This window comes from Lampris incognitus, chromosome 8 (assembly GCF_029633865.1).
Source record: "Lampris incognitus isolate fLamInc1 chromosome 8, fLamInc1.hap2, whole genome shotgun sequence".
Lineage (NCBI taxonomy): Eukaryota > Metazoa > Chordata > Actinopteri > Lampriformes > Lampridae > Lampris > Lampris incognitus.
Window position 1 is genome coordinate 1,178,671 of NC_079218.1, and position 22,339 is coordinate 1,201,009.

The 22,339-nt window shown below is 45.7% G+C and overlaps 1 protein-coding gene across 1 annotated transcript; it reads right to left on the reverse strand.

Annotated features, from left to right (window-relative positions):
* Positions 1–430: 430 nt before the first annotated feature.
* On the reverse strand, positions 431–21,844 carry zpld1a (zona pellucida-like domain containing 1a). Its single transcript, XM_056285345.1, has 10 exons — positions 21,739–21,844; positions 21,044–21,264; positions 17,551–17,732; positions 11,245–11,317; positions 10,664–10,761; positions 8,941–9,021; positions 8,681–8,852; positions 1,602–1,704; positions 849–878; positions 431–606 (listed from the first exon to the last, which is right to left on the reverse strand). The coding sequence occupies exons 1-10, from the start codon at positions 21,842–21,844 to the stop codon at positions 431–433; spliced, it is 1,242 nt and encodes a 413-aa protein (XP_056141320.1).
* Between the last annotated feature and the right edge of the window lie 495 nt (positions 21,845–22,339).

Sequence of the window (22,339 nt, forward strand, 5' to 3'; positions counted from 1 at the left end):
GGGCCCCAGGCAAGCTGTTGGGCGGTCAGTTGATGGCTGGGTTGCGGGTCCCAGACAGGCTGTTGGGCGGTCAGTTGATGGCTGGGTTGCGGGCCCCAGACAGGCTGATGGGTGGTCAGTTGATGGCTGGGTTGCGGGCCCCAGACAGGCTGATGGGTGGTCAGTTGATGGCTGGGTTGCGGGCCCCAGACAGGCTGTTGGGTGGTCAGTTGATGGCTGGGTTGCGGGCCCCAGACAGGCTGTTGGGTGGTCAGTTGATGGCCGGGTTGCGGGCCCCAGGCAGGCTGTTGGGTGGTCAGTTGATGGCTGGGTTGTGGGTCCCAGACAGGCTGTTGGGTGGTCAGTTGAAGGCTGGGTTGCGGGCCCCAGACAGGCTGATGGGTGGTCAGTTGATGGCTGGGTTGCGGGCCCCAGACAGGCTGTTGGGCAGTCAGTTGAAGGCTGGGTTGCGGGCCCCAGACAGGCTGTTGGGCAGGCTGCTTTTGCCCTTCAGGAGGGTGAGAGAGAAGATGAAGAAGCAGACGCTCACGACGCCGAGGATGATGACACCTGAGATGAGGGCGCTGGTGACCGTGTTCATCCGGAACACCGGCGCGTTCAGCTGGGCTGCAATGGAGACAACACCGTAAAACCAAAGGTACCACATAATCCACCCCTGCTGATACGGTTTGTCTGTGAGACACTACTCTCATGTTTCATGTGCTGCTCAGATATGAATGTTAGAAAAACAAAATGACAGCTTAAAAAGACACATTAACACCAAGGCATCAATCGGCGAGATAGACATGTGCAAAGGTAAACTGAGACAACATTTTTATATTTAACCTGGACTGAATGCAAGGGCTTACCCAGTTGGGAGTTATTGGTTGGCGTCTCATCTGGAAAAACACAGTGAGGTCATTTTAGGGCACGATCAACATGTCATTGTGTGCATGCGATGTGCAGTGCAGTGCAGTGCAGTGCAGTGCAGTGGCACGCTAACTGCAGGCGCTGTGCTGCGTCTACAGCAGCAGCAGCAGCAGCAGCGTGTCAGTCTGCTGTGTACAATACCAGCCTTTTCATTTATCTGGGTCAGCTCGGCGAGATCCTAAAATCACATTACAATGTCAGTTTGAGAAAAACAAGTGATAAGTAATAAAAGGCTAATCAGTTAATCAATAAGGCAAATCAATTAACCAATCAATTAAAAACGTTCTGTACCATGTTCTTCACAGTCTGTTGATAAATAACCACCCACAGGTGGTTATTTATCAACAGACTGAAGTGGAACTGTATTGGTGCTGTAGTTAGCAGACAGCAGAGTGCAGAGCCTGCAGGAGGCGCTGTGCAGAGCCTGCAGGAGGCGCTGTGCAGAGCCTGCAGGAGGCGCTGTGCAGAGCCTGCAGGAGGCGCTGTGCAGAGCCGCATCACATCTCCCGTCCAGAGCCGCATCACATGACACATTGTGTCGAGTGTGGCGGGACCAGAACGCTAGCTCGACAGGAGCAGTGCCCTTTGCTTTCTGTCATGACATGGAGGAATTGCACGGGATAGACTGGCTCGGGGCAGGAGAGCGACTCGGAGGAGAGGGCAGAAAGACAGGGAAGGCTATGGAACGTTACCGCTGCGTGTGATGATGGGGCCGGCGGTGATTACTGCGTTCCCGGATGCAGCGGCCGACTCTCTCACGTCTGACACGTCTCTTCTTTTCCTGCTGCCACAGATCTGCAAGACAGGACGTGACGTAGACATGCGTCTGGTGTCAGGCTGAAACATGGCGATCCCCAGTTAAGTACAAACTAAGCTTAAGTGCAAACTAAGGTCAAGTACAAAGTAAAGTTAAGTACAAACTAAGGTTAAGTACAAGCTAAAGTTAAGTACAAAGTAAAGTGTAGACATGCGTTTGGTGTCAGGCTGAAACCTGGTGAGCCCCAGTTAAGTAAAAACTAAGGTTTAGTACAAACTAAAGTTAATTACAAACTAAGGTTAAGTACAAACTAAAGTTAAGTACAAAGTAAAGTGTAGACATGCGCCTGGTGTCAGCCCGAAAAATGGTGATCCCCAGTTAAGTACAGACTAAGGTTAAGTACAAACTACAGTTAAGTACAAACTAAGGTTGAGTACAAACTAAAGTTAAGTACAAACTAAGGTTAAGTACAAACTAAAGTTAAGTACAAACTAAAGTTGAGTACAAACTAGTTAAGTACAAACTAAGGTTAAGTACAAAGTGCAGACATGCATCTGGTGTCAGGCTGAAACATGGCGATCCCCAGTTAAGTACAAACTAAAGTTAAGTACAAACTAAGGTTAAGTACAAATTAAAGTTAAGTACAAACTAAGGTTAAGTACAAACTAAGGTTAAGTACAAACTACGGTTAAGTACAAACTAAAGTTAAGTACAAAGTAAAGTGTAGACATGCGCCTGGTGTCAGGCCGAAACATGGCGATCCCCAGTTAAGTACAGACTGAGGTTAATTACATCTAAGGTTAAGTACAAACTAAAGTTAAGTACAAACTAAGGTTAAGTACAAAGTAAAGTTAAGTGCAAACTAAAGTTGAGTACAAACTAAAGTTAAGTACAAGCTAAGGTTAAGTACAAAGTGCAGACATGCGTCTGGTGTCAGGCTGAAACATGGTGATCCCCAGTTAAGTACAAACTAAAGTTAAGTACAAACTAAGGTTAAGTACAAACTAAAGTTAAGTAAAAACTAAAGTTGAGTACAAACTAAAGTTAAGTACAAACTAAGGTTAAGTACAAAGTGCAGACATGCGTCTGGTGTCAGGCTGAAACATGGTGGTCCCCAATTAAGTACAAACTAAAGTTAAGTACAAACTAAGGTTAAGTACAAACTAAAGTTAAGTACAAACTATGGTTAAGTACAAACTAAAGTTAATTACAAAGTAAAGTGTAGACATGCGCCTGGTGTCAGGCCGAAACATGGTGATCCCGTTAAGTACAGACTAAGGTTAAGTACAAACTAAGGTTAAGTACAAAATAAAGTTAAGTACAAACTAAGGTTAAATACAAACTAAAGTTAAGTACAAACTAAAGTTGAGTACAAACTAAGGTTACGTACAAACTAAAGTTAAGTACAAACTAAAGTTAAGTACAAAGTAAAGTGTAAACAAGCATCTGGTGTCAGGCTTAAACACGGTGATTCCAGTTAAGTACAAACGAAAGTTAAGTACAAACTAAAGTTAAGTACAAACTAAGGTTAAGTACAATCGAAAGTTAAATACAAACTAAGGTTAAGTACAAACTAAAGTTAAGTTCAAACTAAGGTTAATTACAAACTAAAGTTAAGTACAAACTAAAGTTAAGTACAAAGTAAAGTGTAGACATGCATCTGGTGTCAGGCTTAAACATGATGATCCCCAGTTAAGTACAAACTAAGGTTAAGTACAAACTAAGGTTAAGTACAAACGAAAGTTAAGAACAAACTAAGGTTAAGTACAAACTAAAGTTAAGCACAAACTAAAGTTAAGTACAAAGTGTAGATGTGCGTCTGGTGTCAGGCTGAAACCTGGTGAGCCCCAGTTAAGTACAAACTAAAGTTAAGTACAAACTAAGGTTAAGTACAAACTAAAGTTAAGTACAAACTAAGGTTAAGTACAAACTAAGGTTAGGAACAAACTAAAGTTAAGTACAAACTAAGGTTAGGAACAAATTAAAGTTAAGTACAAACTTAAGTGTAGACATGCGTGTGGTGTCAGGCTGAAACAGACTGACGTGTTTCCACTGGAAGCAGAGTCTTTCGTTTGAGCTCAGTAACAGATGGGGGGGGGGGGGTGGTACAGCATGTGGGGGCCCGGGGGAGATGGGGGAATGGTGGGTAGCTAATCTGTGGTGCCCCCATGCACGGCTGGAGCGGACCCATCCTGGCCGATCACTGTGTGTGGTGGACAAGGACAGGTGTTCCTGAGCAGCAAAGAGATCTCCGGAGGACGAGCCCGCCTCTCTTTAAAATGATCTAATGTTGGTAAAATATTGCTTCCTGGGGTCCAAGACGTGACGAGCCGATACAGCATTCTTTTTTTTGGAAAGCATAGTGACCGAAACACGCATGAGACTGTGTCACCCTGATGGCTTTGGCGTTACAGCTTTCAACCAGCCCTCATCTGATCTCCGTTACACATCAGCTGAGCTCTGTTTGGTTTCTTGTCCTTGTCCAGAAAAGCAGTGAAGCAGTTAGGTTGAGAAGAAGGTTGGCCATTTGACCCACTTAATCATTACCAGCCCCCACATCGAGCCACAGCCTTTGTGTCTGTAATGTAGGATCAGGACTTGTTAACTGGAGGGGAGCTTCCCCTTACCAATTCTAAAGTCTGGGAGAGCGAGTGCGTAACACCGCTCCGAGGATAAAATGAGCAAGGAAGAACACGTTAGCACACTGGACTTTCCCCCAGTTTTCCCATAAAGCACTGAATTGTGTTAACAAGAACCAGAAAGTAATGGCTGTGCTTTGTCAGGTAGTGAGTAGTCGGGTCGGGCCGTCTGCGTAGTGCTCTGCCTCGGAACACGCCGGGCCTCTTCATCAGCTCTTCCTGCTGCAGATTTGTTCTAACACACCCGTGGAAGTTTGTTAGCCCTCGAGACTGTCTGACAGTCGTTCAGGCTGATGCTTATTTGTAATTCCTTCCCCCTGACATCTGATGTTTACCTCTTTGTATACCATTGTGTTGCGCACATGCCTGCACTGTGTGTATATTTGATTGTTTTCTTAATAAAGATTGAAAAAAATCTTACTGTCTACCTCTTGCCACGAGCAATCACCCAGGCTCGCAAAGACATCAGTGTTGATAAACTGGTGTCTAAAGTCAGGGTTACCCGGGTTCTAGAATGATCTGTGAGACAAAGTCAGGGCTAACAAATCCCATGGGTGTGTACGAACACATTGATTGGTGAATGAGGCCCAACGAGTAGCCCGCAGTTCTACAGCTGATGTTTTTGTTTTTTCATTATCCATCCATCCATCAATCTACCATCCATCCATTATCCAAGCCGCTTATCCCAGCTGGGGTCGCGGGTTGCCGGAGCCTATCCAAGCAGTCATTGGGGGGGCAGGTGGGGAGACACCCTGGACAGACCGCCGGGGCATCACAGCGCCGACACATTCACACCTAGGGAGAATTTGATTCAGGTAACCTACACCTACATGTGTTTGATTCAGCTGACCTACATGTCTTTGATTCATCTGACCTACATGTCTTTGATTCAGCTGACCTACATGTGTTTGATTCATCTGACCTACATGTCTTTGATTCATCTGACCTACATGTCTTTGATTCAGCTGACCTACATGTGTTTGATTCAGCTGACCTACATTTGTTTGATTCTGCTGACCTACATGACTTTGATTTAGCTGACCTACATGTGTTTGATTCAGCTGACCTACATGTTTGATTCATCTGACCTACATGTCTTTGATTCAGCAGACCTACATGTGTTTGATTCAGCAGACCTACATGTCTTTGATTCAGCAGACCTACTTGTGTTTGATTCAGCTGACCTATATGACTTTGATTCAGCAGACCTACATGTCTTTGATTCAGCAGACCTACTTGTGTTTGATTCAGCTGACCTACATGTGTTTGATTCAGCTGACCTATATGACTTTGATTCAGCTGACCTACGGTGCATCCGGAAAGTATTCACACCCCTTCACTTTCCCCACACGTTGTTATGTTACAGCCTTATTCCAAAATGGATTAAATCCCTTTTGTTTCTCACCAATCTACACACAATACCCCATAATGACAACGTGAAAAAGGTTTTATAGAAATTTTTGCAAATTTATGAAAAGTAAAAAACTGAAATATTGCATGTACATAAGTATTCACACCCTTTGCTATGACACTCAAAATTGAGTTCAAGTTCATCCTGTTTCCACTGATCATCCTTGAGATGTTTCTACATCTTGATTGGAGTCCACCCGTAGTAAATTCAATGGATGGGACATGATTTGGAAAGGCACACACCTGTCTATATAAGGTCCCACTGTTGACAGTGCATGTCAGAGCAGAAACCAAGCCATGAAGTCAAAGGAATTGTTTGTGGACCTCCGACACAGGATTGTATCGAGGCACAGGGGAAGGGTACAAAAAATTGGGGAAGGGTATAAAAAAAGGGTACAAAAAAATTTCTACAGCTTTGAAGGTCCCGAAGAGCACAGTGGTCTCCATCATTCGTAAATGGAAGAAGTTTGGATCCACCAGGAGTCTTCCTAGAGCTGGCCGCCAAGCCAAACTGAACAATCGGGGGAGAAGGGCCTTGGTCAGGGAGGTGACCAAGATCCCCATGGTCACTCTGACAGAGCTCCAGCGTTCCTCTGTGGAGATGGGAGAACCTTCCAGAAGGACAACCATCTCTGCAGCCCTCCACCAACCAGGCCTTTATGGTAGAGTGGCCAGATGGAAGCCTCTGCTCAGTAAAAGGCACATGACAGCCCACTTGGAGTTTGCCAGAAAGCACCTAAAGGACTCTCAGACCATGAGAAACAAGATTTTCTGGTCTGATGAAACCAAGATTGAACTCTTTGGCCTGAATGCCAAACGTCACATCTGGAGGAAACCAGGCACCTCTCATCACCTTGCTAACACCATCCCTACAGTGAAGCATGGTGGTGGCAGCATCATGCTGTGGGGATGTTTTTCAGCTGCAGGAACTGAGAGACTAGTCAGGATCGAGGGAAAGATGAATGGAGCAAAGTACAGAGAGATCCTTGATGAAGACCTGCTCCAGAGCACTCAGGACCTCAGACTGGGGCGAAGGCTTACCTTTCAACACGACAACGACCCTAAGCACACAGCCAAGACAATTGAAGGAGTGGCTTCGGGACAAGTCTGTGAATGTCCTTGAGTGGCCCAGCCAGAGCCCAGACTTGAACCCCATTGAACATCTCCGGAAAGACCTGAAAATAGCTGTGCAGCGACACTCCCCATCTAACCGTACAGAGCTCGAGAGGATCTGCAGAGAAGAATGGGAGAAATACCCCAAATATAGGTGTGCCAAGCTTGTAGCTTCATACCCAAGAAGACTTGAGGCTGTAATCGCTGCCAAGGGTGCCTCAACCAAGTACTGAGTAAAGGGTGTTGATACTTATGTACATGCAATATTTCAGTTTTTTATTTTTAATAAATTTGCAAAAATTTCTACAAAACCTTTTTCGCTTTGTCATTATGGGGTATTGTGTGTAGATTGATGAGAAGGGAAAAAAAAGAATTTAATCCATTTTGGAATAAGGCTGTAACATAACAAAATGTGGGGAAAGTGAAGGGGTGTGAATACTTTCCACATGCACTGTACGTGTGTTTGATTCAGCTGACCTTCATGTGTTTGATTCTGCTGACCTACATGGCTTTGATTTAGCTGACCTACATGTCTTTGATTCATCTGACCTACATGTTTGATTCATCTGACCTACATGTCTTTGATTCAGCTGACCTACATGTTTGATTCATCTGACGTACATGTCTTTGATTCAGCTGACCTACATGTCTTTGATTCAGCTGACCTACATGTGTTTGATTCAGCTGACCTACATGTGTTTGATTCAGCTGACCTACATGTCTTTGATTCAGCTGACCTACATGTGTTTGATCCATCTGACCTACATGTCTTTGATTCAGCTGACCTACATGTTTGATTCATCTGACCTACATGTCTTTGATTCAGCTGACCTACATGTGTTTGATTGAGCTGACCTACATGTTTGATTCATCTGACCTACATGTCTTTGATTCAGCTGACCTACATGTGTTTGATTCAGCTGACCTACATGTGTTTGATTCATCTGACCTACATGTCTTTGATTCAGCTGACCTACATGTGTTTGATTCAGCTGACCTACATGTGTTTGATTCATCTGACCTACATGTCTTTGATTCAGCTGACCTACATGTTTGATTCAGTTGACCTACATGTCTTTGATTCATCTGACCTACATGTTTGAGTCGGCTGACCTACATGTCTTTGATTCAGCTGACCTACATGTTTGAGTCAGCTGACCTACATGTCTTTGATTCAGCTGACCTACATGTTTGATTCATCTGACCTACATGTCTTTGATTCAGCTGACCTACATGTGTTTTTATTCAGCTGACCTACATGTGTTTGATTCATCTGACCTACATGTCTTTGATTCAGCTGACCTACATGTGTTTGATTCAGCTGACCTACATGTGTTTGATTCATCTGACCTGCATGTGTTTGATTCAGCTGACCTACATGTGTTTGATTCAGCTGACCTACATGTCTTTGATTCAGCTGACCTAGATGTGTTTGATTCAGCAGACCTACATGTCTTTGATTCAGCTGACCTACATGTGTTTGATTCAGCTGACCTACATGTGTTTGATTCAGCTGACCTACATGTCTTTGATTCAGCTGACCTAGATGTGTTTGGACTGTGGGAGGAAACCCACGCAGACACGGGGAGAACATGCAAACTTGGCACAGAGAACAACCTGGACCATCCCTGGAAGGTTGGACTACCCCGGGGCTCGAACCCAGGACCTTCTTGCTGTGAGGTGACCGTGCTAACCACTGCGCCACCGTGCCGCCCTGCTGTGAGGCTTTTTTTGTTCATTATGATCAATAAAAAGTAAAGGGCTGTGTTTGTTTTACCTGGCGGCATGACTACAAGGTCTGGGAAGTTCGTGTGTTTGTGTGTTTGAAAGGTTAAAACTGTGTTGGCCTCACCGGCATCAGCATGGGACAGTCGTCGGCGCGACACAGCTTGGTGACACAGTGCAGGAAGACGGTGGACATTTTCTGGTTCTTGTGCTTCACGAAGCGGAACACTTCGAAGGCGAAGCGCCCCATCTGGCTCTTGCCGTTCTCAAACACGGTGGTCTGCGGGTCTTTTTCACAGCTGCGGGTCAGATACTCGTCATTAGTAGCAGAGCAGACAGCATTAAAAGCAGAGAGAGGAGAGTGTAGTTGGAGTTTTCCCCGGTTACCTAAAGAAGAGGTCGTAGCGGAGGTCGTCGTTTGGGTTTCCAGAGGGCGTGGTGTAACAGTAGTCCATGAGAACGTTCCATCTGTTTATAGCAAGTGTTACATAAACTGAGTTCAAAGACCTTAAAGAGCTGTCATCCAATATAATCAAGATCAGGAAAGAGATGGTCTGTATACCCCCCACCGCCCTGCACACACCCCGCGACACAGTCGAGACAAAGACGCCACCAAGAACGCAAGAGTCATCCAAAACCGGCCCTGAACAAGGCCCTGAACAAGTGATCCATCTGTGAGAAATGTGAGCACACTTGTGTGCTCTTCGCCACAGCAGAGGAAACAATGCCCCGTTTAAGTCGCTCGTAAATCTTTGAGATTACACATGCAGGTCAAGTCTTTGGCAAAAATAAAATCAGCACCAAGACGAGTCCAGCTGTGTACCAAGAACAAAACAGTTCACATTGTTTTCCTGAGGACTGTGCGTCAGGGCCGGCTAGTCAGATTACACAAGCGTTGCTCTCAGGTGAACAAAACTGACCCGCTAAGGCAGGGGTGTCAAACTCCAGGCCTCGAGGGCCGCAGTGTCTGCAGGTATTTGTTGCAACCGTGCACTACACCATTTGATTAAACTAGTTCCTTTCCCTCCTTGATCCAGGAGGTGAGCTAATTAGTTCAATCAGGTGGTCTAGTGCACGGTTGCAACAAATACCTGCAGACACTGCGGCCCTCGAGGCCTGGAGTTTGACACCCCTGCTTGAAGCGCTACACAGCCATTCTGTCCTGGGTGGGATGTGAACTGGTGGAGCTTGTCGTCGTCCAAGCTCACAGTCATGTGCTGCTGGCATTCTGAGTGTGGCTGGACACACAAGGAAACACTACCCTGCCAGTTATCCTGGAAAGGGTGTTTTTGTTTTGAATGTTTGGAACATAGAATGCGGCTCCACCTAAATGTCCACCATTTTTTTGTGTTCTTACATGGCGCAGTCATCTAGTAAGTATCGTTTTACTGACCCACTTTTTTAGCGTTTGTGTGTGGAGTTTTGCATTGTGCTTGATGTGTCTGACTCCAGGCTTTACATGGACAAACCATACAGCCTCACACAAGGTCCCGGGTGGCGTTAGCGGGCGCACATCTGGGGTCAGTTCTGCCGTTCAGCTGATGTAAATAAAATGGCAAGAGAAATGCCATCGGGGGCCAGAGGTCAGCCCCGCCCCTCTGACGGAGACTTCAGCATGACAGTACTACTGAGGGCTGCACCATTAAAGAATTAGGCAGATTACCCCCCCCAATTGTATCCAGCCAATTACCCCACTCTTCCGACCGTCCCAGTCGCTGCTCCACTCCCTGTGCCGATCCGGGGGGGTGGGGGGCTGCAGACTACCACGTGCCTCCTCTGATACACGTGGAGTCGCCAGCCACTTTTCACCTGTCTAGTGAGGAGTTTCGCCAGGGGGACGTAGCGCATGGGAGGATCACGCTATTCCCCCCCCAGTTCCCCCAAACAGGCGCCCCGACCGACCAGAGGAGGCGCTAGTGCAGCGACCAGGACACATACCCATGTCCGGCTTCCCACCCGCAGACACGGCCAATTATGTCTGTAGGACGCCTGACCAAGCCGGAGGTAAGATGGGGATTCGAGCCGGCGAGCCCCGTGTTGGGAGGCAACGAAATAGACCCCCACGCCACCCGGACGCCCCCTCATTGAGGTTTGACAGTAAATCAAATACCTCCTGTCCAGGTTGGTGGCTTTTACGGCTGCAAACACTCTTGTCTTCAGTGTGAGTCCGGCCATGGGGATGGACAGCTGCTGAACGTACGACGAGTCCTGTGCATGCACATCAACAAAACAGGCTCAGTCATGCAGAACCTCCTGCACTCTCCTCTAGCTCTCCTCGCAATTTAAGATCTGCGGCCTGTCCATTGTCTGGCTTTCATCGCAGTCCATTTAGTGAATTTGATTTGAGCCCAGCCAGCAGAGTGTGATCGTCAGGTCTGAAATGAAGTCCAGGTAAATTGAGTGTAATCTCCCCCCATTACGGGATTAAAGGTAATTTGCTGCCTGAGTATCATACAAAGGGGTTTGGAGGCTTTGGTATCTGCCCATGCTTGTATATGGATTATTCTAGACCGCAGTGCGTGCAGTCGCGTGAACAAAGGCTTTATAACCACCGGCAGAGAGAGCGTGACAGCGGGGGAGCGTCACGCTCTCTCTGCCGGTGTGTGCTGAGTCTGTCGGTAAAGAACGTGTTTCCTGTCACAGCTCCCAACACAACAACACATGACACAGACCTCGGACTTGTGAACTTACGTTGTAGAGCAGCAGACTCAGGGTGCTGACAAAGGTGCCGTTGCTGTCCTTCACGGAGATGGCCGCGGCTGACCTTCAGTAGACACAGTTGACACAATTTGAAGTTACGGAAAATATTTCACAATCGGATTTAGTGCGGCCGACAACTCTGGCGCCTGTTGCACCGTTTGGACAACTTTGCATGTCGGGCCCTTTAAAATCTGGACTGAACTAAACAGATTCCCGGACTGGACTGCAACTAAACAGATACCCGGACTGGACTGCAACTAAACAGATACCCGGACTGGACTACAACTAAACAGATACCCGGAATGGACTACAACTAAACAGATACCCGGAATGGACTGCAACTAAACAGATACCCGGAATGGACTACAACTAAACAGATACCCGGACTGGACTGCAACTAAACAGATACCCGGAATGGACTGCAACTAAACAGATACCCGGAATGGACTACAACTAAACAGATACCCGGAATGGACTGCAACTAAACAGATACCCGGAATGGACTACAACTAAACAGATACCCGGACTGGACTACAACTAAACAGATACCCGGAATGGACTGCAACTAAACAGATACCCGGAATGGACTACAACTAAACAGATACCCGGACTGGACTGAAACTAAACAGATACCCGGAATGGACTACAACTAAACAGAAACCCGGACTGGACTACAACTAAACAGATACCCGGACTGGACTGCAACTAAACAGATACCCGGAATGGACTGCAACTAAACAGATACCCGGACTGGACTGCAACTAAACAGATTCCCGGACTGGACTGCAACTAAACAGATCACCCGGACTGGACTGCAACTAAACAGATACCCGGACTGGACTACAACTAAACAGATACCCGGACTGGACTGCGACTAAACAGATCGCCCGGACTGGACTGAAACTAAACAGATACCCGGACTGGACTGAAACTAAACAGATACCCGGACTGGACTGAAACTAAACAGATACCCGGACTGGACTACAACTAAACAGATTCCCGGACTGGACTGCAACTAAACAGATACCCGGACTGGACTGAACTAAACAGATTCCCGGACTGGACTGCAACTAAACAGATACCCGGACTGGACTTCAACTAAACAGATTCCAGGACTAGACTTCAACTAAACAGATTCCAGGACTAGACTTCAACTAAACAGATTCCCGGACTGGACTACAACTAAACAGATTCCCGGACTGGACTGAAACTAAACAGATACCCGGACTGGACTGAAACTAAACAGATACCCGGACTGGACTACAACTAAACAGATTTGCGGACTCGACTGCAACTAAACAGATACCCGGACTGGACTGCAACTAAACAGATACCCGGACTGGACTGAAACTAAACAGATTCCCGGACTGGACTGCGACTAAACAGATCGCCTGGGCTGTACTGCAACTAAACAGATACCCGGACTAGACTGCGACTAAACAGATCGCCCGGGCTGTACTGCAACTAAACAGATACACGGATTGGACTGCAACTAAACAGATTCCCGGACTGGACTGAAACTAAACAGATACCCGGACTGGACTACAACTAAACAGATACCCGGACTGGACTGAAACTAAACAGATACCCGGACTGGACTGAAACTAAACAGATACTCGGACTGGACTACAACTAAACATATTCCCGGACTGGACTACAACTAAACAGATACCCGGGCTGGACTGAAACTAAACAGATACCCGGACTGGACTACAACTAAACAGATACCCGGACTGGACTACAACTAAACAGATACCCGGACTGGACTGAAACTAAACAGATACCCGGACTGGACTGAAACTAAACAGATACCCGGACTGGACTGAACTAAACAGATACCCGGACTGGACTACAACTAAACAGATACCAGGACTGGACTGCGACTAAACAGATCGCCCGGGCTGTACTGCAACTAAACAGATACCCGGACTGGACTGAACTAAACAGATTCCCGGACTGGACTGCGACTAAACAGATCGCCCGGACTGGACTGCAACTAAACAGATACCCGGACTGGACTGAACTAAACAGATTCCTGGACTAGACTTCAACTAAACAGATTCCCGGACTGGACTACAACTAAACAGATTCCCGGACTGGACTGAAACTAAACAGATACCCGGACTGGACTGAAACTAAACAGATACCCGGACTGGACTACAACTAAACAGATTTCCGGACTGGACTGCAACTAAACAGATACCCGGACTGGACTGCAACTAAACAGATACCCGGACTGGACTGAAACTAAACAGATACCCGGACTGGACTGCAACTAAACAGATACCCGGACTGGACTGCAACTAAACCGATTCCCGGACTGGACTGAAACTAAACAGATTCCCGGACTGGACTGCGACTAAACAGATCGCCCGGGCTGTACAGCAACTAAACAGATACCCGGACTAGACTGTGACTAAACAGATCGCCCGGGCTGTACTGCAACTAAACAGATACACGGATTGGACTGCAACTAAACAGATTCCCGGACTGGACTGAAACTAAACAGATACCCGGACTGGACTACAACTAAACAGATACCCGGACTGGATTAAAACTAAACAGATACCCGGACTGGACTACAACTAAACAGATACCCGGACTGGACTGAAACTAAACAGATACCCGGACTGGACTACAACTAAACATATTCCCGGACTGGACTACAACTAAACAGATACCCGGGCTGGACTGAAACTAAACAGATACCCGGACTGGACTGAAACTAAACAGATACCCGGACTGGACTACAACTAAACAGATACCCGGACTGGACTGAACTAAACAGATTCCCGGACTGGACTGCAACTAAACAGATACCCGGACTGGACTACAACTAAACAGATACCCGGACTGGACTGAAACTAAACAGATACCCGGACTGGACTACAACTAAACAGATTCCCGGACTGGACTACAACTAAACAGATACCCGGACTGGATTGAACTAAACAGATTCCCGGACTGGACTGCAACTAAACAGATACCCGGACTGGACTTCAACTAAACAGATTCCTGGACTAGACTTCAACTAAACAGATTCCCGGACTGGACTACAACTAAACAGATTCCCGGACTGGACTGAAACTAAACAGATACCCGGACTGGACTGCAACTAAACAGATACCCGGACTGGACTACAACTAAACAGATTTCCGGACTGGACTGCAACTAAACAGATACCCGGACTGGACTGAAACTAAACAGATACCCGGACTGGACTGCAACTAAACAGATACCCGGACTGGACTGCAACTAAACAGATACCCGGACTGGACTGAAACTAAAACAGATTCCCGGACTGGACTGCGACTAAACAGATCGCCCGGGCTGTACTGCAACTAAACAGATACCCGGACTAGACTGCGACTAAACAGATCGCCCGGGCCGTACTCCAACTAAACAGATACACGGATTGGACTGCAACCAAACAGATTCCCGGACTGGACTGAAACTAAACAGATACCCGGACTGGACTACAACTAAACAGATACCCGGACTGGACTGCGACTAAACAGATACACGGACTGGACTACGACTAAACAGATACCCGGACTGGACTGAAACTAAACAGATACCCGGACTGGACTACAACTAAACATATTCCCGGACTGGACTACAACTAAACAGATACCCAGGCTGGACTGAAACTAAACAGATACCCGGACTGTACTGAAACTAAACAGATACCCGGACTGGACTACAACTAAACAGATACCCGGACTGGACTGAAACTAAACAGATACCCGGACTGGACTACAACTAAACAGATACCCAGACTGGACTGAAACTAAACAGATACCCGGACTGGACTGCGACTAAACAGATCGCCCGGGCTGTACTGCAACTAAACAGATACCCGGACTGGACTGAACTAAACAGATTCCCGGACTGGACTACAACTTAACAGATTCCCGGACTGGACTGCAACTGAACAGATACCCGGACTGGACTGAACTAAACAGATTCCCGGACTGGACTGCAACTAAACAGATACCCGGACTGGACTTCAACTAAACAGATTCCTGGACTAGACTTCAACTAAACAGATTCCCGGACTGGACTACAACTAAACAGATTCCCGGACTGGACTGAAACTAAACAGAAACCCGGACTGGACTGCAACTAAACAGATTCCCGGGCTGTACTGCAACTAAACAGATACCCGGACTGGACTGCAACTAAACAGATACCCGGACTGGACTGAAACTAAACAGATACCCGGACTGGACTTCAACTAAACAGATTCCCGGATTGGACTGCAACTAAAAAGATATCCGGACTGGACTGCAACTAAACAAATACACGGACTAGACTGCAACTAAACAGATACCCGGAATGGACTGAAACTAAACAGATACCCGGACTGGACTGAAACTAAACAGATACCCGGACTGGACTACAACTAAACAGATACCCGTACTGGACTGAAACTAAACAGATACCCGGACTGGACTACAACTAAACAGATTCCCGGACTGGACTACAACTAAACAGATACCCGGACTGGACTGAAACTAAACAGATACCCCGACTGGACTGCAACTAAACAGATACCCGGACTGGACTGAAACTAAACCGATTTCCGGACTGGAATGCGACTAAACAGATCGCCCGGGCTGTACTGCAACTAAACAGATACCCGGACTGGACTGAACTAAACAGATTCCCGGACTGGACTACAACTAAACAGATTCCCAGACTGGACTGCAACTAAAGAGATACCCGGACTGGACTGAAACTAAACAGATACCCGGACTGGACTTCAACTAAACAGATTCCCGGATTGGACTGCAACTGAAAAGATATCCGGACTGGACTGCAACTGAACAAATACACGGACTGGACTGCAACTAAACAGATACCCGGAATGGACTGCAACTAAACAGATTCCCGGGCTGTACTGCAACTAAACAGATACCCGGACTGGACTGAACTAAACAGATTCCCGGACTGGACTGCAACTAAACAGATACCTGGACTGGACTTCAACTAAACAGATTCCTGGACTAGACTTCAACTAAACAGATTCCGGACTGGACTACAACTAAACAGATACCCGGACTGGACTGGACTGCAACTAAACAGATTCCCGGACTGGACTGCACCTAAACAGATACCCGGACTGGACTGCAACTAAACAGATACCCGGACTGGACTGCAACTAAACAGATCGCCCGGGCTGTACTGCAACTAAACAGATACCCGCACTGGACATCAACTAAACAGATTCCCGGACTAGACTTCAACTAAACAGATTCCCGGACTGGACTGCAACTAAACAGATACCCGGACTGGACATCAACTAAACAGATTCCCGGACTAGACTGCGACTAAACAGATTCCCGGACTAGACTTCAACTAAACAGATACCCGGACTGGACTGGACTGCACTAAACAGATACTCGGACTGGACTGCAACTAAACAGATTTCCGGACTGGACTGCAACTAAACAGATTCCCGGACTGGACTTTAACTAAAGAGATACCCGGACTAGACTTCAACTAAACAGATACCCGGACTGAACAAACAGGTACAGGTAGCAGTTACATTTTAACTTCCATATATTCACGAGTTTCAATCCACTCACTGTTGCCCACAATATTTGTTGCAAAGAAAATAGAAATGTAGGAGGAACAGTTTATGAAACAACATTCAGTGGCCAGCACACCGTGCACTGGGTCCATGGCATTATTTCACAAAGCTTTGATTCACAGAAGACGTACGACGGATTCATCCAGTTTGTTTGACACCTTGAAGATCTGGAGGCCTTCAGTGGAAAAGTAAACCACCTTTACTGGAGTAGCCTAAGTTATCTGAAAATTATCGTTATGCTAAACGTTTTGGGGGGAAATGGATTTTGTTTGCAAACCACAGTCCACAAGTTTGTATTCTAACCCATGCAAACATCAAATGTCCTCGGTAGTTTAAAGTGCACATATTTTATTGACTTTTCAGTGAATTGGGTTTGGAGCTGTTGATTCCACTGCTGATTATCACCGTAACAGAAGCTGCCGTGTCTGGTGAGGCGGCAGACCACATCGATAAAAGCTTTGGAAGGATGGGTCTTAATGACCCAAAACTGGACCCAGATGGCTAGAATAACTTTTCTTGATTACTTATAATTTGTGATATCAAATAGTTTTGTATACAGTTTGAGAATTACTTGATATATTCTTCAAAGATGATTAAAATAATTTAAGTTTATCAAGAACTGCAGTAAAAATTCAACTCTCATTAAGCAAACAGCATTTTCGAGCTCCTTTCACGAGTGTGAGCTCATCTAAATGACTTACGAGGCCAGCTGCGTGTTGTTGACCAGGTACTCCAGCGGGTAGCTGCAGCTGAACTTGTACAGCAGGCCCGGCAGGTAGCTAATGATGGTGGGAGGATCCGGCGTGTCGATGTACCCTGATATATTTCCTATTTGCACCAGTGACAGGTTCCCATAGGCGTTGGGTCCTTGAGCGGTGGAGACCTGCAACAGACCACATCAGTGTTGGATGATAGCCCTCCCGTCTCTCTCACTGAGAACCACTATCTTACCCCGGGCAAGTTGGAGGAGGGTTGATAACATCGCCCGTGCAATTGAGCATACTGAATCACTTTGCTAATCCCCTCACTCGGTCTCTACCTGTTTGAGCACTGGCCCGCTAGAAATTTCCTCTCCCAGTCCAAGTCATCAGAATGTAAAATGGGAAAGAGAAAGCCACTTCAGCTAAAAGTCCTTTTTAAAATCCCTTTTTGATTTTTCTTTTCCCCCAAGTGTCATCGAGACCGGCCATCTAGACAGACCCCCGCCTCCATCTGAAGATAATGAGTGGAAGCTCTTATCACTATCTAAGGTACATGCAGTTTATCCCCATTAAAATATGAATACTCTGAAGTAGTCAGTACGGTGTAAAGACGTTATTATTTTGGTCTTGGCACTACCAGTCAGGCTGTTGCCTCTCAGCAGGTCATGGTTGCTGCATCCTTGGCAGGTAGTGTACGAGATTTGTGCTTTAATAGAAACTATCAGAGAATTAACATCAATGGGAAACAATTTAAGAGCAAAATATCACGATGCAGGTTTTTGCATTTTTATGGCGCAAGTGTTAATGCTTAAAAGCTTATCTCAATTATGGGTGAATTTTGGTGAACCCATCATGCTATAATTCTACACAGCAATTAAAGGGCGAGTTCGTTATTTTTTGTGTTTGTGATGTTTTATGTCATTCTGTGGCTTCCCAGTATTGTTCCCTATGTATTCACATCTCAAAATTCAAACTTTGGTCAAAGTACTTTTGTTTTAGCATCAAATGCTGTTTTTCCAAGCCATTCTAAAAACCTTTTTTCCCATGTGCCTGACATAGGGTAGGTTTCTGCACTTTCTGTGTCTTGTGTGTGTGTGTGTGGGGGGGGCATTAGTGCTAACCCACATCACTGCTTTTTGCTTACGGCTGAGCGGGCATTTCCATTTGAACAACCCGGAGAAGAACTCAGATGGTGTCGCCCTTTAAAGTCTATTTGAGGCAAATGAAAACCAAGTTTTATTCACTCAGTCATTCATTTCTTTCAGTGATCTGAAATGTTGTGAACAGGCAATATTCTCTAAAACTATTCCAATATGAACATTGGTGCTGGTGGCTTTGCTGTGGTTCATACATACATAAGATGTATGACTTTCTGGGATACACTAAGTGAAAGGAAGTGAAAACTAGATAATTCACCAACTCTAATCTAAGCCCCAAAGCAGATATTTCTATTTTTAAACTGAAATAGAGGATAGCAGGACTGTGCCCTGTTAGTCTTTTAACAGTCAACACATCTGGCCTTTTTAGACCTTAAACCAGCATCACAGTCTTACAGCTGCTGTTGCCATAGGGCGGCCCGGCTATGCCTTCACGTTGCTGGACAAATAGATGCAAAATGGCGGCTGGTTCTTACGTCATATTTTCCCAATTGAAAAAACAAAATCTTCCCAAATAAAGTCTGTGTTTCACACAGGGTTAGATCAACTGCTGATGTAGTTCCAAGAGTCAAAATACTCTCTTATGGTAGCATTTATGAATTTTGAAGCAGTAATTTTCAGGGCCATCACAAGTGGGATGCAAGGTGCTGTGTGAACCCGACAAGCGAGGTCCTGCTCATTGACATACATGCACATAAATCAGTCACACGCACATACATACTAGTTAGTCTAGTTGTACTGCATGCAGCTATTCTAGTTGTACTGCATGCAGCTATTCTAGTTGTACTGCATGCAGCTATTCTAGTTCTACTGCACGCAGCTAGTTTAGTTTTACTGCATGCAGCTAGTCTAGTTCTACTGCATGCAGCTATTCTAGTTCTACATCATGCAGCTAGTCTAGTTGTACTGCATACAGCTATTCTAGTTCTACTGCATGCAGCTAGTCTAGTTAATCTAGTTCTACTGCATGCAGCTGTTCTAGTTTTACTGTATGCAGCTAGTCTAGTTCTACATCATGCAGCTAGTCTAGTTGTACTGCATACAGCTATTCTAGTTTTACTGTATGCAGCTAGTCTAGTTCTACTGCATGCAGCTATTCTAGTGCTACATCATGCAGCTAGTCTAGTTGTACTGCATACAGCTATTCTAGTTCTACTGCATGCAGCTAGTCTAGTTAATCTAGTTCTACTGCATGCAGCTGTTCTAGTTTTACTGTATGCAGCTAGTCTAGTTCTACTGCATGCAGCTAGTCTAGTTCTACTGCATGCATAATCTCGGTGCAATACATTTTTAACGAGTAGAATAATACAGCATCATCATGGACATAGTGTCAGCTAAGACTTTTTGCAATTATAGTTTTTCACAGGAAAAAAAATCAACTGTAAAACTATCGGCTTTACATCATGAAGTCAGTTCAACTGTCACTTTATTCTGGCATGTTGGGGTATGACAGTATGCTCCAAGTCAGTGTTTCAGGTGTACAGCCTACAGGTGATTCAGATTTTAGATCATTTTTCAGACCGGTCATTACACGTAGCCTACAGTCACATGCAGCCGCCAGCTGTGGACACCTGCTCAGCCACCACATCTCTGGAAGTGCTGACAGATTCACCCAGAGATCCTCATGGTGACTCATGAAATTCTTCCCTCTTTTTCCTTTTCTCAGCACCCGACTGGTGTTTACAAAATTGGTCACGCTCTTGTGCAGCCAACCTTGTTTCCCCTTCTCTCCTTCCTCGCCGTGAGCAGCAAGGTGGAGCGTGCACTATTGAAACGACGCAATATTGAAAACGAAAAACCTGAATAATTTGTTAAGAGTTTTCATCTGACCTTGACTATGCATAATGGAACTGACACACAGGAATTTCATTTTAGAAGCATGTTGGGTCAAGAAAATTCATAAAAAATATATATTAAATAAAAAAATTGCAGGCCAGGTGTGAGGCTTTGTGCGGCGGCACACTTTGCACGGCCCATGCCACGGTTCTGCTCACAACTACTGGCTGGCAGGGCGGCTCTATTGTTAGCAATAAGTTCCTTGTGAATAAATGACTGCTTCGAAATTCATGTTTGCTATTAAAAGATAGCATTTAACTCAGAAATATATATCGGTCAGTGGCTTTTCCATGTGTCAATCACAGACCTTATTTGAGGCGACTTTTCAAATAGTTAAACAACAATGGTGTTTGGGAGAGTGACCCGCCCGCTGCCCTGGTACTTCCTTATGTCACTACAGAATGACTTCAGAGACCGGCTAGCTGAAAGTTGCTAAATGGTTATTTTACACGCCTTCAATATGCATGATTCACACGTGTGAAAATGTTTGTTCTCCATACCACTAGGGCGTTTCCACAGGCCTCCAGCGTTGCCAGGCTGATGCTGAAGAGCACAACGGTGGGGAAGGTGTTGTTGTTGATGAATCCCCGGCAGTGGGCATCACCATGGCGACCGTTGAGCGCCAGGTCAGTGTCGGTGTATCCAGAAAAGAGAACAGGGCAGAAGTTGATCTTGAGTGTGATGGTCTGCACCCCACAGTACACACTGATGTCCCGCTCCGCTGCCAGAGATGAGCACACACACACACACACACACACACACACACACACACACACACACACACACACACACACACACGGATACACACACACACATGCAGGGATGTGATTTGCGAGGCCATTTGTGGCAGAGTTCCAGAACAAAGTGAATGCGTGTTCTGCATAATGAACACAGAGCACACCCTTAAGAGCTCAACCCGAAGTAAACTCTAAATCACATTAACTTCAAGTGTAAATCACTGCCTGTTCAATTAAAGCAGCCTGAAACTAGGCCAAAGAAACTTCCAGAACCTGCCCGGTTCAATTAGGTCAACCATTCGCTAGGCAAAATGTAAAAAGAAAATCTCTTTTGCTTTCATGTTATGATGTTTTGTTTTGGTTTTTTCAAATCTGTCTTCTAAATAATACTAAATGTTTAAAATGCCAGCCGGTCATTACGCAGCAGCATGAATATGTCTTCTGTCTGATTTCCTCACCGGGGAAGCGACTGTGGAAGTTGGCGTCACAGTTGTATCCATTGAATTGAGCTCCAGCTGAGAATACCTTACTGAAGAGTAGAAGAATCAGAAATATATGTTCCATCTCAGCACCTGCAGGATAGTAACGAGCTGCGTTGTAATTACAGTAAATGAGGGTTCCAGTCTGCATGTGTCATCCTAAAAATGAAGACTTTAAATGCCACCTGTGAGGAATAAATCTGTAAAGTTCAAGCAAGACAAACAAAGAATGGTTAAAAAAAACCTTGTTATTTAATTCACTTTCTTCAGAAAGCTGGAGCTAGTCTCTTGCTGACATGCCCAGGAAACTTCCACAACTTCATTACAGTTTCCACTTGAGCAGAGTGTCTTTGATAAGCCGGCCACTACGGGTCAGATGCTGGAATAAATGATAATTGAAACTACGCCGTCTCAGTGGTAAAAGCAGCATCAAAGTGATGAGAATTTGTACCATGCAATGCCATGCCATGCCATGCCATGCCATGCTAATTAGCGTCATTCTGTACATATGACTCCCATCTGTGTTTGCATTTCTCATTGCCTTGTGAAAGCATCTGGTTCGGTAGTGGTCAGTAAATGC

Coding starts and splice junctions, on each gene's coding strand:
- zpld1a (XM_056285345.1), bottom strand. CDS start 21,844: ATGGAACATATATTTCTGATTCTTCTACTCTTCAGTAAGGTATTCTCA. Junction 21,265..21,738: donor CTTCCACAGTCGCTTCCCCG/GTGAGGAAATCA, acceptor CATCTCTGGCAG/CGGAGCGGGACATCAGTGTG. Junction 879..1,601: donor CCCCATCATCACACGCAGCG/GTAACGTTCCAT, acceptor GTGTTTTTCCAG/ATGAGACGCCAACCAATAAC.